Source organism: Miscanthus floridulus, chromosome 3 (assembly GCF_019320115.1).
Source record: "Miscanthus floridulus cultivar M001 chromosome 3, ASM1932011v1, whole genome shotgun sequence".
Lineage (NCBI taxonomy): Eukaryota > Viridiplantae > Streptophyta > Magnoliopsida > Poales > Poaceae > Miscanthus > Miscanthus floridulus.
In genome coordinates, this window is record NC_089582.1 from 90,345,318 (window position 1) to 90,365,107 (window position 19,790).

Genomic DNA, 19,790 nt, shown 5'->3' on the forward strand with positions numbered 1-19,790 from the left:
AATTAACTCACAATTTCTTAATCTGTGTATAGAATAAAAAGAATATTGTGAGTTGCATGACAATCATAACTCATACAATGGTGTCGGACTTGTCACATACTCCTAAATAATGGGAGCTTCTAGAGATCTTCAAAATTGGTTTTGGTCACTGAACCGATGTTGGTCAAAATTTTGTTCACGCTGGTGTTGTTTGGCGACTGCAAGTGTTTGATGCATACTTGATGGCATCATCTAATAGTATAATGAACCTAGAGAAGATTAAAATGAATCAGTCCTCATTGTCCCATGCATATATTTGTCTGCCTATTTTATTTTAGTTTTTCACCTGATATTGTCTGAAGATGTTGGTGAAATCTTGTTCTTTGTGGCCAATGTTTGTCGGCCTTTAATGCCACCACTTGATATTTGATACGTTCGATGATATTGTCAAAGAACACTTGAAGACTAAAAAGAATTCTTCACTATTTTGAGTACCTTTTTCTTTTAGTTCACAATGGAACTAGTATTGCCGGAATTTGTTCCGTAGCATCATCTAATCCAATTACATCCAATGAGTTGCCATCTGCGGAGGTTTGGTTTGCGTCTACATGTATTGTCTTCACTTATATCTAATTAGATCATAATATTTTTTCTTGATTGGATATGAATTGAATTGAGTTCTTTGTTAATGAGTAAATTGCGTCCACCATACAACAACTTGACAGGTGGGTGCAAATTGGTTCAACAATGTGTAAACTGCTTAAATAAGTATATCAACTTAGCAAACTGGTGCATATAAGGTCCAAATATTACTAATAATATGGCAGAATACTTCATCACTAGTTAGATGCTAGAACTAATGGATAATCTAGCCAGTATAAACATCCCAAATCCAATATGAAAAACAATAGACTGATTGCAATGCAATTTACAAAAGATGGTCACATTTGTAGTGAAAAAATGTCAACCTTCTACTTATTATTCAATGTTTTAAATCGTAGGCTATAGCATTTAGCAGAGAGGTCTGCTCAGTCACAAGAGCCTGCTATTTAGCACAATGATGTTGTAGTGTAGTGTATGATGAAATTTTGTCATATTTTTTTTTTCTGTTGCCAATTAACTTTTCAGAATTTGCCCTGAGCACGCACATTTTTTTGTTACACAATTGTGATGGATTGAAGTATGATAGGGCCCGTGGAGCAGCCGGTGTGGCCTGGAAGGTTCTGGAATTTGCATATACCGTACCACCGGCAAAGATCGTGATCAGCGAGCAATATACGTTTGTTGCAAACGGTTGAAAAATATATCTACAAGAATGCAGATATCTACTGTCCTTGCTTCTCAGGTAAGGCAACAAGACTCTCTTTTGCCGATCATTAAAGATGTTTGTTGGAGAGATATATATTGGCCGGCAAATAAGTTGAGCTAGCTTCTCTGTATGGAGATTTGGCCAGTAGATTGATACGATATATGGCCAGTTCGTTTATATTGAGAGAAAAATATATACATGCGGTGGTTGGGATAGACTCGTTTATTTTTCAATCTACTGGCGTCGCCCTTGCGATTTTTTTAATTTTATCACTTTTTTAAAACAAATTTTAAATCTAACACTGTCGGGTTTTTTTTTTAAAAAAACTAACACTTCTGCGCCTATTGTCCTGGCGCGGCCAAATGCCTGTGCCGTGCCATGCATGGTGGCGCGGCAGCAGGCTGACGTGGTGACAACCGGATTCGCTAATTGCTGATGTGGCGGGGCCTACCGCGCCACCGATCTTGGCGCGGCAGTGCCGCGCCCTGATCCGTAGCGTGGCAGAGCCGAATATAACCCCCGCGGTCAGTCCCGCCTGCCCGCGTAGCAAACCCCGCCTGCCCGCGCCTGGCCGCCACGCCCGGCCCCCGCCCGGCCCTCCGTTGTCGCCTCCCTCCATTCCCTTCCATTCTCTGGCCGCCTCCCTCCCTTCTCGTTCTCGTTCAAGGTAATGACGCATATTTTATTTTCGTTTGAATGGTGGATAGGATTTTATGAATGGGAGTTAAGGTTAGGAGAAAAATTATGTTTGGGAACTATGGGCTACGGTTTGAAGCAAGATATTAGTTTGATTTTGTCAATGTTAAGGTTAATTATTTAGTTAGAAGTATGTTTACCATGTATATTTTTGTTGCTATAAGTGTTGGTTACATTATTTTAGTTACAATGCAAATGATTATATTTTACATTAATTTGCGTTGTTTTGATTGATGTTTAATTTGAACCGTTTTATTAGATGGAAGACATGTTTCAGGAGCAGTTATGGCAAAAACGGAGTCGTCGTAGAGAATTGTACCCCAAGGAGTCTAGCAAAGATGCCCCGTCCTTCCTGAACTCCTTGTCCCTAACTGTGATTGTGGACGTCCGGCCGACGTGTTTTAATCGAGACATCCGGACACAGTGGCTCGTTGCTTCTACACGTGCAGTCGTTTTAATGTAAGTAATTATTTCCGTATGTTTTTCTTCTTCATTTGTATTATTAGGTTAATAATATTTTGTTGAATTTTTGTTGTGTAAGCCCATGAGAGGTGTTTTTTCTTTCAGTGGATTAACGGTGCAGACAAGTTTGACCCTAGGTACCTCCTTTTCGACGATTGGTGGAGAGGGCGACATCCACGAGAGCATTTCGAGTGGTGGGTTCCACCTCCCCCTAACCCCCCTCCAATGACAGCTAAGGAGAAGCACTTAGCCGCAGTTAGACGACTCGTGGAACCTCCTCTGTGCGATTGCGGAGACCGAGCTATGATAAACCCTGACAATACGTTGGAGTTTGTGTGTCCAAACAAGCATGAAGTAAGTGCAAAGTGTATGTGTTGAAATGTTGAGCTATATGTGTTTCTGTACTAATATCACGTTATTTAGGTGTATTCAATGGTGAAGTGTCATTTCAAGGAGTGGTTGTATGGTCCTAGGAACAAATGGCCCGAAGAACCTCCAAAGGCAAAGCAAAAGAAGAAAGAAAGGTTAATTTACAAAGCACCGCCAGTCAAGTGCGAATGTGGTGTTAAATCCAACTACGGTCTAGTCCCTTTAGAGCTTGGAATAGGCTACTATTGCGGCCATATGATTGACTATAATAAGGTTGGTTATTTTTGTGGTAACCATGACATCGTATTTTATTTCTTTTGCTAAGACATATATGATATAATTTTTTGTTTGAACAGAGCACTAGAAAATACAGGTGAGAATGTTATGATGGTCAAACTAAGTTCTTGGATGAACTGAAGGGGAGGCAAGTAATTGCACGGAAGAGGGGATATGAACCTGACTACGTCAACCTTTTCGTTAAACATCACAAAGACAAGATGCGTGAGTTTGCTAGACAACGCGGTATTTGTAACCCGATCGACGTTGGGCTAGAGAAATGGGGATTGGAGAGACGGATGACATTAGAGGAGGAGAGGGCAAGGAAGGAGGCAAGGGAGGAGACAAGAGTAGAGATGTAGGTTTTGAACGAGCATGTTGTTGCATTATGTGCCAGTGAGTGCTTGAAAGCCTTTTTTTCGTTGCCTGATTTTAAATGTAATATAATCATGTTGCTAACTGATTGCATTTTATACATGAAGGGATTGGATGCAGCGAGGACCATGTTGCAGAGGTGGCTCGTACAAGGTATGAGGAAAAGAAGTTAGATGAGCACAGAAAAGTGAGCTGGTCACACCGTTGAATCACCGATTGTGTTGTCTGATGAGGGGGACGAGCATAAGGACGACACTGCTAGACTCAGCGAGCTCATTGCTCTAGGCAGAGGCGGCCTTGCAGGTGAAGGAGGCTAAAGATGACACTGGTAGACTGAGCGAGCTCATCGCTCTAGCAGAGACGGGCTTGCAGGCGGAGGAGGATGACGACGCGTTCTTCACTCAGGCTGCAGAGGCTGCACATGAAGCGGAGGCCGCTTACTACAGGCGAAAGGCAGATCAGGGCAATACAGGTGAGGCTAGCCACAGCTACAGGGTTGTGGTTGAGGATTGGTACTCGGACGACAAGTTGCTTACTCAGTATGTTTCTGACTGAGGGTTTTTGATTGCGCCGTCTATTAGTTCCATGCTTTATTAATAATCAATGTAGCTATGTAGTAGAAATTCCATTGTGTTGTCTTATATTCCATTTGAGCTACTAATGTATTGTACTCATATATCATGTACTCGGATTACCCATGGTCGATCTTAAGTGATCACATCTGTTTATATCATGCGTTGAGAATTTTTAAAATGAATGTAATCAAGTGAAATTATCTCGAATACAGGTTCTACCGCGCCATAGCCTAGGTTCTGCCGCGCCATAGTCCACGACGCGGCAGTGACGCGGATAGACAACGGCCAGCCTCAATTGAGCTATTGACGGTGCTGTAAAAAAGTACAAGTGCTGCCGCGACCATGCGCAAGTTGAAACAAATATGAAGCAAATAAATGGATGACAAGTTGCCACATAACATTTTCATTGGTTTATGAGTCTACAAGTTTTTGAGGACAATATTCATTCGACATAAGTTCGACATAACGAACTAAGTCCCAGGAATGTAAGGATCCCTCAAACGCCTCTTGAAAACCTCGTCGTCCGGTGGAAGACGGGGGTCGTCGTACTCCACCTCAAGAAGGGGGTACAACTGGTGCGGCGTGGGAGGGGCCATCCTGTTACAAATTGATAAACAAAGGGTTAGAGTATTTAAATTAACAATATTCAGATTAACATTATGTAGCATTGCAAAATTTGAAATACTTGTTATGCAATATGAACACAATATGAAATCATCTGCTGCCCTCGTTTTCTATGCCTGCTAGCCTTGTGACCAGATTGTTTACAAATGGAGCAAAGATTCCTGCCACGGGTCTCGTTGAAGTCTCCCCCGCCATACATGTCTTCGCCGTACCCTCTCATAGCGTCCATGTCCCTCTTGAGTTGCTTCTTCTTCCTCCTACCCTTCCCTACCTTCATTAGATCCAGATACAACACATAGTCATAACAATTATAAGGTGGCCACTATGTCGGGTCAAGGTATGGCTCAAAGCTCATCTCCCAAATATTAATGGTGTTTGAGCGGAGATACAAGGGTGACATATATGGCAGATCCTCATAGTTGTACCCGCGAACCCTACAGGCCATGATCATATGAGAGCAAGCGGCATGCATGATCTGAGGGACGTTGCAACTACACTCTACCTTTTCAAGATCAACTCGGTAGTTTTGTCCACCATAACGTTCGCCGCCCAAGCTTGTGCCACCTTTGCCCCGTACACTAAAGATATGGCGGCGGGGTCCATACGGCTCGGCGGTGTGCTACTTGGCCAATTCCTTGGCCTTCTTCAAATGTTTAGCTCTAGCCTTTCCAAAACGCCCCTGCTCAGCTATATTCCTCTGTGCAAGTTCCCACCTCTTCACAAAATATTTGTTGCACTTATGAAAGGAGAACTCAACAATTCTAGACATAGGCATTGATTGAACTCTAGTGAATACACGGTTGAAGGACCACAAGGAGTTAGTGGTCATGATGCCATACCTGAAACCCCCCTCGTCATATGCAAAAGCCCACTGAGCCTTCTGTTTGATCTGCGCCTCTAACCAGGCCTTTCCTGCTACATTTACCATCTTATCTAGTTCTCTCTTTGTCTCCTTGAACTGGTGCTCTGTACGTACACAACATAGAGCCTTTACCTTGTCACATACCTCCTGCTTCCGTTGACACCACCAGAAATTAGCGGCAAAGTGTCTCATGCACCATCTATGTACTAGAGGCGGGAACCCATCTATATGCTCAGCTGCAGCATTAAGAAGCCCTGCGTGATGGTCTAAGATCAAACATATAGTGCGAGTTGGGCCAAGCACTTATATACATAGAAGCCGCATGAACCATGACCACGATTCATTGTTCTCTCCCTTTGCCAAAGCAAAAGCCATGGGTACTATCTAGTCCTCAGGATCAACAACAGCAGCCATCATCAAGGTGCCCCTGTACTTTCCTGTCAGGAAAGTGCCATCAACAAGTATGACTGGCCGACAAAACTGGAATGCATGTTCCGTTTGCGCGAATGACCAGAACACATGATAGAGGACATGCCTCAATGGGTCCCGAAAACACATACCTCCGGTGTCCACAAACCATTTCAAGCCAGAGTTGTAGTAATGCATTGCACATAAGATGCATGGCACCCTATTGTACGCTTCCTCCCAACTACCCCATCGAATCGCCAGAGCAATTTTGCTTAGCATGCCAAGCCTTTCCGTACGTCACATCGTACTTAACGAATCCATATATGGACTATTGTAAAGAAGACACTAAAATGTCGTTATTGTCATCAATGAGCCCCAATATACGACGGGCAAGGTAACGTGCAGTGAGCTGCTAATGATTTTCCTTCCCCCTATTGTCTAGGCAAGTGTGGGGTTCGACAACTTTAGTTATTCTCGACTTGCCATCACTCTGTCTCTTTCGTGCATTTAACCTCCACATACAACCATTTTTGCATATCACGTGGTACCTCAACTCCTGGTTCGAATAAGTGATGGTGTACGACCCATGGTGGTACACAGCATAGTCCTAAAGGAAGAGTTTCATCTCTGACATTGTGTTGAATATTATCCCCTTCCTAAGGGTTTCTTTCTCATGATCATACAATGAATTCCTACACATCTAGAGACCGGTGAAGAGTACAGGCCCGATCTTCCGAGAGGCAGCCGGTAAGTTCGATTTTGTGGAGATCTCGACGTTGGCGATCCGGCTTCAAATCAGACGCGATTTGAACCCTGCAACCGTTACACCACTGCTCCATTGGTTATCAACCAAGCACAACTTGATTGACCTCGCCAAGAAGGCTTTTCCTGCAAGCGAATCGAAGAGCACAAGCAAGAAGGTAAAACACGCAATCTAAAATTGCAAATATGAATGACGCGAATATCAATAGAGGATTCAAGAACTCGGTTCCAAAGGACTAATCGACACAGTGGAGGAGATCAAGAACGGGGGCCCTGGATCACTGTAAAAGGATTTGTCACCACAGTTACAATGAACGATTCAGTTTCTCGATGGAAAACTAAACTCTAAACAAAACCCAATTGTGTAGCAGCGGTGGCGGCTGTGTTTATAGTCTAAGACTCGACCTAGGGTTGGGGACGGCCAGGGGTTGGGCGCCCACAACTTGGGCTTAAGGCCCGACATGATACATGGCCAAGTTGGCCCAAATAGGTGACGCAGCACCTTACCGTGGTCACACAGAATGATCCATGGACCTTCTGGAGCTGGGACCAGATCCAAAACGACGGCGTCGTCGTCCCCTTTCCAACGCATCCAAGAACGGACCGTTTCGATGTCGTATGAGAAAGTTATGACCGAAACAGTGATGACGTGTCTGCTGAATCCGAGGGCGACGTGGCAGCTGAGTTGGGAACGAATTGCAACTTGGGGAAGACCATGGCGTCGGTGTGTCCAGCGTGGCGATGTCCTCATCATCCTCCCCTTCTCGAATTGGAGTCGTCCTCGACTCCATCTTGGCGATGTCCTCATCATCCCCTCCTTCTAGATTTGGAGTCGTCCTCGACTCCATCCCATCATCAGCGAACTCCTGCAAAAGGTTAGTGACAGCAGGCAATACACCAGACATAAAAGGTTGACAAAACATAGTATAACATGGTGCATCAGAATTATCACATAACTCAGCAGTAGCAGAAGTTGTAGCAAGAAAAGCACCTCCTTTTAACTTAATCCCATTATTTTTAGCAATGTCTATTGGAGGTTTATTTTTTATCTCATTAGCATGTTTAATAATATCCATAGGAGACAAAGGCAGCAATGTAATTGTCTTGTCCTTATGTATGATAGTGTATGTATTAGTTCTACCATGGTGTAAAGCATCATTATCAAATTCCCATGGGCGACCTAACAAAATGGAGCAAGCTTGCATAGGGACAACATCAAAATCAGCAGTATCATGATAAGAGCCTGTGAAAAAGCTAATGCGTGCTGATTTAGTTACCTTAGTCTTACCACTATTATTGAACCATTGAAGTTTATATGGATACGAATATTGTCGTGTGGTCAAGCCAAGCTTGTCAACCAAATCTGAACTCACCAAGTTGTTGCAACTCCCGCTATCAATAATAGTGAGAACACGACAACCCTGCACAATGAGATACATGTGGAACAAATTGTGGCGTTGGATCTTCATCTCTTCTTCATGTCCCACATGTGTACTCAACACACGCTACACAAGAAGGCTAGGGTAGTCCGCAGCAGCAGCCACAAAGTCAATGGTGATGGCCTCCTTGTCTTGATCGCCCTCGGTGGGATCTGCATCAATGTTAGCAGCAAGGGCTAAATCATCTTCAACATCACTAGCACTTACATATCCATCCTCGGTAGCAATGAAAGCGCGACGACTGGGGCATTCCTTCATGACATGTCCCATGCCTTTACATCGATGGCAAATGATTTTAGAGCTAGACGAGGAGGAGCTAGTAGAAGCACCCGGAGTGCCACCTTTCTTCAGCTGTAGAAACTGCACATTAGACAATTTACTTACCCCGGAAGAAAATGGAGGTGTAGATGGCTGTGGTGCAACAGGAAGCTTGGGCGTCTCCGGCTCGGAACGCTGCTAGAAATTCCTCCCATTGTTAGACCTGAAAGGCTGGTGTTGTTTGCGTCCCTATACTTCTCGTTCTGCCTTAATAGCAAGATGATACAATTGGAAAAAATTACGCCATTCTTTGTAATCAAGTATGTTCTGTATATCATGGTTTAAACCACCAAAAAATCTAGCACTAACATCATGATCATCTTCATTTATACCACAACGTGCTAAACCAATAAGTAATTCTTGATAGTATGCTTCTACTCCTTTATCACCTTATTTTAAAGTTTGTAGTTTCAAACGTAAATCACGTTGGTAATAAGGAGGAACAAAATGAGATTTCATACGTTGCTTTAAAACATTCCAAGTTTGAGGCACAGCAGTAGCATTATTGGCATTGCAAAGATCACTCCACCAGAACAAAGCAAAATTAGTAAACTCACTAGTAGCAAGTCTAACTCTATGCTCAGCAGGAACATTATGAGAATCAAATTTTTGTTGAACAGCAAGCTCCCAATCTAAATATGCCTCTAGATCAACATTACCAGCAAAAGGAGGTAGACTAAATTTAATTTTAGCAAAAGGATCATTATTACCATGATTATTACCTTCCATACCGCGACGATTGAAGTTGAGGCAGCGACGGGCACCACCGTCAGCATACGCATCTTCATCACCAAAAGCATCCATATCTCTATCATCAGCACGATAAGGTGGAGGGCGTTGCTCAAGCTGTTCAATGCAGGTGACCAGATTGTTCACGTTGCGCATCAGCTCGGTCATAAGATTGCGTTGTTCAGTCATGAACATTGTAAGCTCGCCCTTGGACACGCACTCATTGAAGTCCGTCGGAGTTCCTGCCATGATTAGAAGATAGAAAAAGACAACACCAAAGTATTATCCCTATCAACTAAAAGGAAAGAAGTGGTGGTGGTGGTGAAAGTGGAATGCAAAATCACAAGCGGCTTACCACCGTCTTGCTTGTATTCTTACCAACGCCAAACAGGAGCAAAACCAAAGTGGCGAAGCAATCTGTTGTTGAGCGTGGGTAACAATTGCAAGATGAACCTGTGCTGACAGAAGAATATGTGGAGCTATGGATAGGCACACAATATGACAGCAAGGATTAGCAATTAACGAGTGCAGAGTAACGATTGTTCAATCCGGATCCAAAGTACAAATCACAGGTGCTGGCTAAGACGTGTCGAGACATAGCGAAACAAGGTGAAAACAAAGGACGATCAAAAGGACTCACAGAACAAGCAAATAGCCCAGACTTCTCCGTTTTTCCTGAATTTTTTTCCCGGATTCTTCCAAAAGGCACAAGTAGGAAACAAACTTTTTTTTTTATTTTTTTCACTATTTTTATATACTTTTCTCTGAACAAGGACCACAAAAGATGCAACCACAAAAATTGGCACCTACAACTGAGGTGGGATGTGGTCTACAGAAATTCAGCACGTTCTCTGAAAAGCGTGCAAAAACTTTGACAATTTTTTTCTATATTTTCCCGAATTTTTTTAGCAATTCTGATGAAACCAAACAAGGCGTAGCCGAGTTTGGGTCGGCTCCAAATGGTGTCAAGAAGTTGCTGAAAAAATTTCAGATTTTTCTGATAAACGAGCGAAAAGTTATGCCTGTTTTACCGAAGGTATCTCAAGGTATGTTTTCCGGAAGGCACAACACGGCGGCGGCAGTTAGGGCAAAGCGTCCCTAAACTCTAACACCGATCATAGGATCGTCACTGTGACTAACAGTAGTAGGTATTCGCCTGATGATGTAAGGAGGGCTGCGATGCAGGCAAAATAAGAGCGGCTGGCAACCTATCTAGGGTTTGCGCGGCGACGAGAAGTTACACAAGGCGGCTAGCGGGGCAAGTCGAGTAATGTGGTGGCTTCGACTTGTTGTTTGGGAACGGTGGATGGGATAGCGGCGGAAAATAAAAATCACAGCAACGGGCGATTGAACTACGACCACGAACACAATCCTAAACCAGCAACAAGACTCGACCACGGACACAAACTCAACAACACGAATCTGAAACAAAATTGCAAAGGCACAAAGGGCGATAGGACAGCGGAAATTGAAATTTTTTTGGGCTTTTTGTGGACTCTAGGTAATGAACAAATATGAATCTAAGGCAAACGAGATTATACCTCGTGGTAAACCTGAAATATCTGATACCAATTGATGAGTACAGGTCCGATCTTCCGAAAGGTAGCCAGTAAGTTCAATTTTGTGGAGATCTCGATGTTGGCGATCCAGCTTCAAATCAGATGCGATTCGAACCCTGCAACCGTTACACCACTGCTCCGTTGGTTATCAACCAAGCACAACTTGATTGACCTCGCCAAGAAGGCTTTTCCTGCAAGCGAATCGAAGAGCACAAGCAAGAAGGTAAAACACGCAATCTAAAATTGCAAATACGAATGACGCGAATATCAATAGAGGATTCAAGAACTCGGTTCCAAAGGACTAATCGACACAGTGGAGGAGATCAAGAACGGGGCCCTGGATCACTGTAAAAGGATTTGTCACCACAGTTACAATGAACGATTCAGTTTCTCGATGGAAAACTAAACTCTAAACAAAACCCAATTGTGTAGCAGCGGCGGCGGCTGTGTTTATAGTCTAAGACTCGACCTAGGGTTGGGGACGGCCAGGGGTTGGGCGCCCACAACTTGGGCTTAAGGCCCGACACGATACATGGCCAAGTTGGCCCAAATAGGTGACGCAGCACCTTGCCGTGGTCACACAGAATGATCCACGGACCTTCTGGAGCTGGGACCAGATCCAAAACAACGGCGGCGGCGTCCCCTTTCCAACGCATCCAAGAATGGCCCGTTTCGATGTCGTATGAGAAAGTTATGACCGAAACAGTGACGACGTGTCTGCTGAATCCGAGGGCGACGTGGCAGCTGAGTTGGGAACGAATTGCAACTTGGGGAAGACCATGGCGTTGGTGTGTCCAGCGTGGCGATGTCCTCATCATCCTCCTCTTCTCGAATTGGAGTCGTCCTCGACTCCATCTTGGCGATGTCCTCATCAACCGGTGTCACAAACTGCCATATCCGTCATGCTGACATCCCTATAGTTTGGAACGCCCCTGAAAGGTACATTCTTGGACCTTAGTTGCTCAAGCTCAGTCGCTGTGTAAGGTGGTGGTGGAACATACTGTTGCACTTTGCTAATTTTGGCTCATGAATCATAGGGGGTATCATCTGCAGCCAAATCTGTGACTAGTCTACACTGAGCCTGGACACCATGCAAAACCTTAGTTGGTACTGGTAATGGCATAGTATGAACCGGTACTGGCATGGCATCAGTCGGTGTTGGCATAGCATCTGTACCTCCTTGTTCATCATCAGAATCATCTGAATCACTACTAATTACATCACCGATCCTATCCTCCTCCTCCTGCTCCTTCTCTTCCTGTTCGAACTTATTCACATCAAAGTCATTGCTTATACAACCTACAATAGTTGAATGAAACTGCTCCTGCATCAACTGACCGTCCAAATCCATGTTATCCTGAGTTGCTTCCCCTTCGACCCCTATTTCTTATTCATTGCCTCCAAAACCATCAATGGACGGGCCTTGCTGAACACCCTGCATCCTGTACCTATTCTCCACCACTACCTTTGCCATGGGCACATTGGAATCTTGGAGAACCCTAGTGTAGTGGGACCAGTGAGCAGGGTCGCGCAAGGGCATGAGGACATAGTGTGTCCTAGTCTTCCCAGTATCAAACCTCCCCTTCAGTGTGAAATCACCGCCAAACTTTGCATTCAAATGGACACAAAGGTCGTTGAAGTTAGGAGGTTCATCAAACCATTCCAATTCTTCTTCCATATCCTTAAACATACCATCTTCTCTCCTAACACTTTCTCCGTACAAAACTCTAACACAACAATACATCTGCAAAAACATTTCAAAAAACTTCATCAAGTCGTTGAAATCATCATATGTAATATCCATAGTAATATTAATAACTATTCTAACTATAGCTATACTAAATAATCTAATATTAACATCTATACAAGGCTGACTACAACAACTAATTAGACTAAATCCAATGTATAACTAGACTAAAAAAATTGTACTAACTAAACTACCTAACGTTACTGTCTATACTAACTTACTAAACTAACTTTACTAACTAAACTAACTAACTTTAGTAACTATACTAACTATACTTTACTAATTTTACTAACTTTATTAACTACACTAACTACATTAGAGGAGTACCTCGTAGCAGCGGCACTCGTCCTCGCGGCGGTGGCGCGCTAGACTAGGCTGGGAGGCGTAGGCCTCGGCGGGCAGCCACCGTGCGAGGCCGGAGGGGGTCGCGCGCTGTCGTGCGGGCACGGCGGCCGTGGCCGTGCCGGCGTTCTTGGCGCGGCAGCCAGCGTGCTCGGCGGCGGGCAGGGCCGGCGTGCTTGGCGGCGGGCTGGTGCGGGCGGACGCGGGCGTGGCGGCCAGACGCGTGGTTTGCTGCTCGGGCAGGCGGGACTATCCGCGGGGGTTATATTCGGCTCTACCGCGCCACGGATTAGGGCGCAGCACTGCCGCGCCAAGATCGGTGGCACGACAGGCCCCGCCATGTCTGCGGTCAGCGAATCTGGTCGTCGCCACGTCAGCCCGCTGCCGCGCCACCATGCATGGCGCGGCATAGACATTTGGCCGCGCTAGGACAATAGGCGCGGCAAAAAATGTTAGTTTTTTTTAAAAAAAAATCAATAATGTTAGATTTAAAATTAGTTTTCAAAAAGTATTAAAATTAAAAAAAAAATCGCCCTTGCTTGGCAAAGGCGTTGATATTCAGCTTCAGCCCCCTATATAAATAGCCAGCAATTCTATGCCAAGGGTCCATTGACATTCGCCTCCAGGAGGAACTAGCTGTCAACCTCGCCATCAACTTCTCGACGCCGTCGTCCAGCACCTCGCCACCGCCACAGCGTCTCAGGCGACAGCTACAGCAAGCCTCTTGCATGGTTGACGATTACGGTGAGATTCTTTATATGATATAATCTCCCCTCTTGCCTCTTAGGTTCTAGATTAGATGCACACGCCAGCTACCGCAATCTGCGGTGCAGCAACGCAGCCCCGCATCTCCCCTCTTGCCTCTTGCATGGTTGTAGATTAGATGCACACGCAGCTAGCAATCTGCGGCGCAGTGACAGCCGGCAATCCACGGCAAGGTTACCGAAGCGCCGGCACAGCGAACAGTATAGCGGCGAAGAGCGACGGCAGTGGGCACGGCAGCAAGCTACGGCAACCTGGGACCTCGACGTGAAGCGTGCAGCGGCTGCATGCAACGCAGCCCGGCAATGATCCAGCTTATCCGCGGCACGGGCAGCAGCACATCATATCTGACCATCTCCATATCAAAGGCCTGCAACTCCGGCAGTGGCACATGAGCAATGACGGCTCTGTATGAAAGGCCTGCAACTCCGGCCGCAGCACATGAGCAATGACGGCCCTGTAACAAGCGATGGCAGCCTGAAGATAGAAAGCTCTTAAGCAGCATACTGGCGTATCGGAGCTTGCCCAAAAATTTAGGTGGTGCAAAACATACCTCTGACTCCGCAGATCGTTTGGCTCCTAATGAGTTCGTCCACAAAGCGCGTGACAGGTCGAACAACGTGAGTCTCACCGATGCAGCAGCCACGACTGTTGTCGTCCTTAGCTTTTGACGAGGCAAATAACATCCTCATGCTAGCTCACGTTCTATCAGAACCATGAGGAGGCTTTGAGAGCTCAAGCGTGAGAAGGCCACCTCCTAGAGCATCTGCGCGCTGCGGCATCGGCGTCACCATTCAGCCTACTCAGTGCCTGGCGCCAACGGCAGATCCAGGAAAAATTTTAGGGGGACTGAACAAAAGTACGACAGCAACGTAGCTTCACTATGACCCCCACAATAGTCAAATTTAATAGTTTGAAGTAGTCTTATATTAAAACATAGAAGAACGATGAAAATCACAAAATACATCATGAAAAATAAAGGATGCGGTTTATTCATACCGAAAGGCGAAATTACGAAACTAATAGATGACGTGTGACGGTGACAGCCATTATTTATCCGAAGAAGAAATCTACACAAATAGACATAATTGATTAGTCAAACATATATGGACCTCCAAATTATGAATTTAGAAGAGAATAGAGCGTACCACTAATTTTTTAGGCAATAACATGCCGCGTTTTTTCATCTCTTGAAACCGCTTTTTGATCTTTTCATTACCAATCTTTCCAAATATCTCCTTCTCGTTATAGCATATCATCAAGTCATTGAGCCATTCATCACCCATTTTATTACGCAAATCTATCTTTATAATGGACATGGCTGAAAATATCCTCTCAATTGAAGCCGTTGCCACAGGCAGTATCAAGGTTAGCTCAATGAGACGATAAACCAATTTATAAGATGTGTGCATATTATTCTTGACCATAATTTCAGCAACTTTTCCAAGTTCAGTGCATCCAAGAAAATCTGGAGTTCTTCTAGCACGGTTGATGAATTGTCTAAGTTGATTTGGCAAAACAATAAGGTCACCAATATCAAAATCCTCGGCATAAATTTCAGCAAGCCTCGCAAGTTTGTCCACATCAAAATTAGAGAAGTTGTTCCTTGGGTTAAAACAAGCCATGCATACTAACAACTCTAAACTAATCAGCTCAGTCAAGATGGCGTCAATGGCAACAAGAAAAATCTCAACATGATAGTAATGCTTGTTTGTTACCTTTTGCTTTCTACGTCTAGATGTCCCTCTAACATTTATTTTCTTATCCATATCTGGCACTTCAATCTCATTCTTCTCACAGAATGTTTTCACTTTTCTGAGTAACGGCTCCCATCCATTGTTCCTCATGTCCTGCAGGCCATCTTTCACATCAGTGATCAAATGCATTGCTTCAACCATGTCTTGATCCTTCCCTTGCAAAGCACGTGACAAAATATCTGTCATGCTCAACAACTCTATCATCAAATGTAGGATGAACACAAAATCAAAGCTCTCCATTTTTCCAATTAAACCTAAAGCTCCACCATTACATGTTGGTTTAATGGAATCTTTCTTCACTATCTCAAGGACATCTATGATAGACTCCCACATCACCAAAATGCGAAGCAAAGTTTTAAGATGTGAACCCCATCTAGTATCTCCAGGCCTAGCTAGGCTACTTTCCTGGTTCAAACCACTTCCAGTCATAATCTCACCATTCTCAATCTTTTCAAGCAACACATCATGATGCTTTGCAAGCAAGACATCCTTTCTCATACAAGATGCACCCACATTATTGACTATTAAAGGAACATAGTTAAAGAAATCTGCAATGTCTGCACTAGATGTTGAAACGGCAACAACCACCGGTTGCAATTGATGGGCAAAACAATGCACATAGAAAGCATAAGGATTTTCATCACGAATCAATTTCTGGACCCCATTAAATTCACCTCTCATATTAGAAGCTCCATCATACCCTTGTCCATGAAGCATAGAGATCGACAAATTGTGACTTGAAAGCATACCGACCAAAGAATCTTTCAATGCAATAGCTGTACAACTCTCAACATGCTGAAGTCCAAGAAATCTCTCCACCACTTTCCCTTCATCATTCACAAACCTGCACGCCACATTTCATTATGTGTTAGTATAACAGTAGAAATAGAGGTAATAATCTAGGCAAGAAAATGCAAGTATCGACTACTAACCTTAGAATCACCGCCATTTGTTCCTTAATTGATACATCTCGAGACTCATCAATAAGATGTCAAACATATCTCATATCGTTTTTCTTCCTCCTTGCTTACTTCAACTAATTTTCTACCCACATTTGTCCTTTGGTTCATAAAATCATCACATTTAAGCCTAGCCTCTACATGAGTCTTGCAAACACTGTGGTTACTTAAAGTATCCTTAGCTTTCTTCCAATTCACATAACCTTGATGGGCAAAGACAGAACTCTCAAATTTTTTAGACTTTGCTGAATTAAAGAAGAGATAGCAATATAAGCAATAAGATGCATCCTTGGACTCACTATACTCTAGCCAATCAAATTCATCAAACCAAGTCTTTTGAAATGATCTCCATTCACCACCAATCCATTTACGAGGAAATTGAAATTCACGAGGTTGGGTTGGACCACCAATCTCTTTACTTGGTCTCTAATTTCAGGTTCATAATCATCAATTGGTTTGCGATTTCCAGGGTCTGCAATCATGTTCGATTGACTAAACTCTACTCTAGGTTTCTTTGGTTGAGTTGTGCTCTCATTACTAGCCCGCTGCTCATTACTGGTGTGTGGAGTTGATGGAGATGGACCACTACCACTAGAACTTGAAAAGTAATTGCGCATAGTTCTTTTTGTCATTCTGAAATCTGACATTCCAAATTTTCAATCAACCCTGTTTCCAATCACATATTCAATTCAGCAATGAAACAATCAAAGACAAATAAGGATTTAAGTTTGGTTCACAACTTCATAAATCACCTTGCTCTGCTAGTCTGCTTGTTGCTCGCTGCTCTGCCTGCTCGGCTTCGTGCTCATGCAAGCAGCAAGCTACAATCCAGATCCAGCTACCCCGGCGCCCTGGCTCCTTTCTTTGCTGCTTGCGTGCTCGCCAGCCGCCTTGGCATGGCGGCGCCCCACTCCATCCCGCCACCGGCTGCCCCAGCGCTTTGGCCGGTGCTATGGGCCGCTCGCCCGCTCCGCCGCTACCGCTGCCTGCGCGGACACGCGGCCACGCTTGGCCGCCTGCCGCTCGCCGGGCCCGTGCGCTGGCTGCACGTCACCGTCGGCCGCCACGAAGGGGCGACGGCGCGACGCAGTCTGCCCACTCCCGCTTCCCCGCCGGCCGCCGCTAGAGGCCAAAGCAGAAGCATGCAAGCAGTGATTCACGATGCTCTCTGGAAGTTGGATGGGGAATAGGTTTTTTTAGGCCTTCATCCTTGGGCAGGCTATCCTTGGGCTACTTGGGCCTGGACTTGTGGACTTGTCCTTGGGCCTGGACTAGGGGACTTTACTTTATGGGCCAAATGAATTGATGTTGCTGCCTGGCTGGCCAGCCCAACTCGCGAGAACATCGTCGTGTACCTCTGATCTTAACTCTCAGCCCCACCTACACAATAGAACTTTGTCCTAAAAATTTAGGGGGCTCTAGGGGGGCTCCATAGCTCCGGTATCGGTAGGGGGGGCTCGACCCCCCCCCCCAGCGCCCTATTGTTGAGTCCGCCCATGCCTGGCGCGGCCATGACTCGACAACGCACGCACTTGCGGCCTCACAGGATGCATCTGTGGCTGCCGTTAGACACGCGGCCGTGGGCACTAGGCCTTTGTGGCTGGGGAGCAGCCCCGGCATCGGATGCCAAAGGGTTCGAGGGGCAACAGCGACGGCGCAACGTGCAGCAATGCATGGCCGAGTGGATCGAGTCGTCCACAGGGAGCCTAGAGCCAACAGGAGACTGAGAGAGAGAATGGACCTTTTTCTTGCTTCGTTGGGCTACCGTCTATTGGCCCAATTCATTGGCACACGACACAGCTCAAAAAAATCTTCCGAGGGTCTCTATTGCCCTACCTTGCCATAGGGGAGCTTCGCCTCAGCAACCACAGTGGCCTGATGAGTTTGACAAAATGTGCACATGACGACAGTCCGGTGGCTATCCACCACAAGCACCAACTACTATATCAGCCTAGCAGTGGTGATGCCCTGAAAGCAAGTACGACAGCTCAGCGGTGATCTAGCTTATCCGTGGCGTGGCGGCAGTGGCTCATGGACACCTTAAGGGCGGTCAACAGCGATGAAGCCTTGAAAGCAAGTACAGTAGCTCGGCGGTGATCTAGCTTATCCGTGGTGTGGCAGCAGTGGCTCATGAACACCTTCAGGGTGGTCAGCTTGTTAGATGGTATAATCTGTTCAGCTAGATGTTTTATTTCCTTATATGTTGATAGGGTCCTTCCATAGTCGATTCATAGCTTGTAGCTTAAGTTCTTTGATAGATTATATCTTGTAGATTGATTCCTTCTTCTTGATGTACAAGCCACGCCGGGGACTTTTCCCGTGCTATATAAACACGCAACAAAGTCCCTTGCTGGGCAACTCATTCAACTATTTTCACATGGTAATTAGAGCTCCTTTCCTAGCGAATTTTGTTCATGGCACTCGCTCCCTCACCCTCCGTAGCGTCTGCTGCTACCTCTCTCGCCACTTTCCTTCCTGTGAGTGAGAAACTCAACCGCAGCAATCATCAGCTGTGGAAGGCTCAGGTTCTCTCGGCATTGAGAGGTGCTCTACTCGTCGGGTTTATCCAACCATCGGCCCAGCCACCAGCGGCGTTCCTCCCGCCATATAAAAGGGCGACGACATCAAGGAGCCACCCACACCAAATCCTGAGTTCGCATTGTGGGTGGCCAAGGATCAGCAGGTACTCAACTACTAGTTGTCCAATCTCTCACGAGAGATTCTCTCACAAGTCTCCACGACGGAGACGACATCTGCGGCATGGGTAGCCATCGAAGGGATGTTTGCGTCCCAGTCTCGTAAGCATCATCAACACCAGGATGGCGCTCGCCAGTCGCCACTACATCCAATGGCGCTTCCTCCATCAATGAAAGGACTAGCGGATGAGATGGCATCTCCCGGTTGCAAGCTTGAGGATGAGGAACTTGTGTCCTACATCGTCACTAGATTGGATCTGGAGTTCAATCCTATGGTCTCCGTAGTCATTGCTCGGGTTGAACCCATCTCAGTGGGGCAACTCTATACCCAACTTGTTAGTTTTGAGCAGCGGATGGAACTCCATGGTGGTGGAGGCTGGTATCAATCCTCCGCCAACATGGCTACGAAGGGAGGCCGCAACAACAACAGCAGCAGCAACCCTCACGATGGACATGGTGGTGGCCGCCACTCTGGCTATGTACAGAAGGGCGGCCGTGGCGGCGGGCACACTCAAGGTGTTGCATCTTCTGGTGTCATCTGCCAGTGATGTAGCAAAGATGGGTACATGGTCCTTCGGTGCTACAAAAGGTTTGGCACTTCCTTCACTAGGCCACCACAGAAGTCTGCTTCCTCGACGACAACCTCCTACGGCGTCAACACCAGCTGGTACATGGACTCTGCCGCCATTGATCACATCACCAGCAAGCTAGAGAAGCAGATGGTGCGAGACAACTACGTTGGCAGTGAACAGGTTAATGCCACCAATGGATCAGGTATGTAGATC

At 45.6% G+C, this 19,790-nt stretch overlaps 1 protein-coding gene and 1 non-coding gene across 2 annotated transcripts; one reads left to right on the plus strand and one right to left on the minus strand.

Annotated features, from left to right (window-relative positions):
* Window positions 1-4,932: 4,932 nt before the first annotated feature.
* LOC136544031 (uncharacterized) lies at window positions 4,933-16,299 on the minus strand. Its single transcript, XM_066536317.1, has 8 exons — window positions 16,283-16,299; window positions 14,742-16,194; window positions 13,946-14,050; window positions 12,817-13,062; window positions 12,435-12,486; window positions 11,919-12,041; window positions 5,505-5,631; window positions 4,933-4,936 (listed from the first exon to the last, which is right to left on the minus strand). The coding sequence occupies exons 1-8, from the start codon at window positions 16,297-16,299 to the stop codon at window positions 4,933-4,935; spliced, it is 2,127 nt and encodes a 708-aa protein (XP_066392414.1).
* A 2,915-nt stretch (window positions 16,300-19,214) lies between these two features.
* Window positions 19,215-19,353, plus strand: LOC136547758 (small nucleolar RNA Z247). Its single transcript, XR_010781715.1, has one exon. It is a non-coding gene; the product is annotated as a small nucleolar RNA Z247 (small nucleolar RNA).
* Window positions 19,354-19,790: the final 437 nt, after the last annotated feature.

Coding starts and splice junctions, on each gene's coding strand:
- LOC136544031 (XM_066536317.1), bottom strand. Junction 14,051..14,741: donor TATTGCCTAAAAAATTAGTG/GTACGCTCTATT, acceptor CGCTTGTTACAG/GGCCGTCATTGCTCATGTGC. Junction 5,632..11,918: donor TTCTGATGATGAACAAGGAG/GTACAGATGCTA, acceptor GTGTACGTACAG/AGCACCAGTTCAAGGAGACA.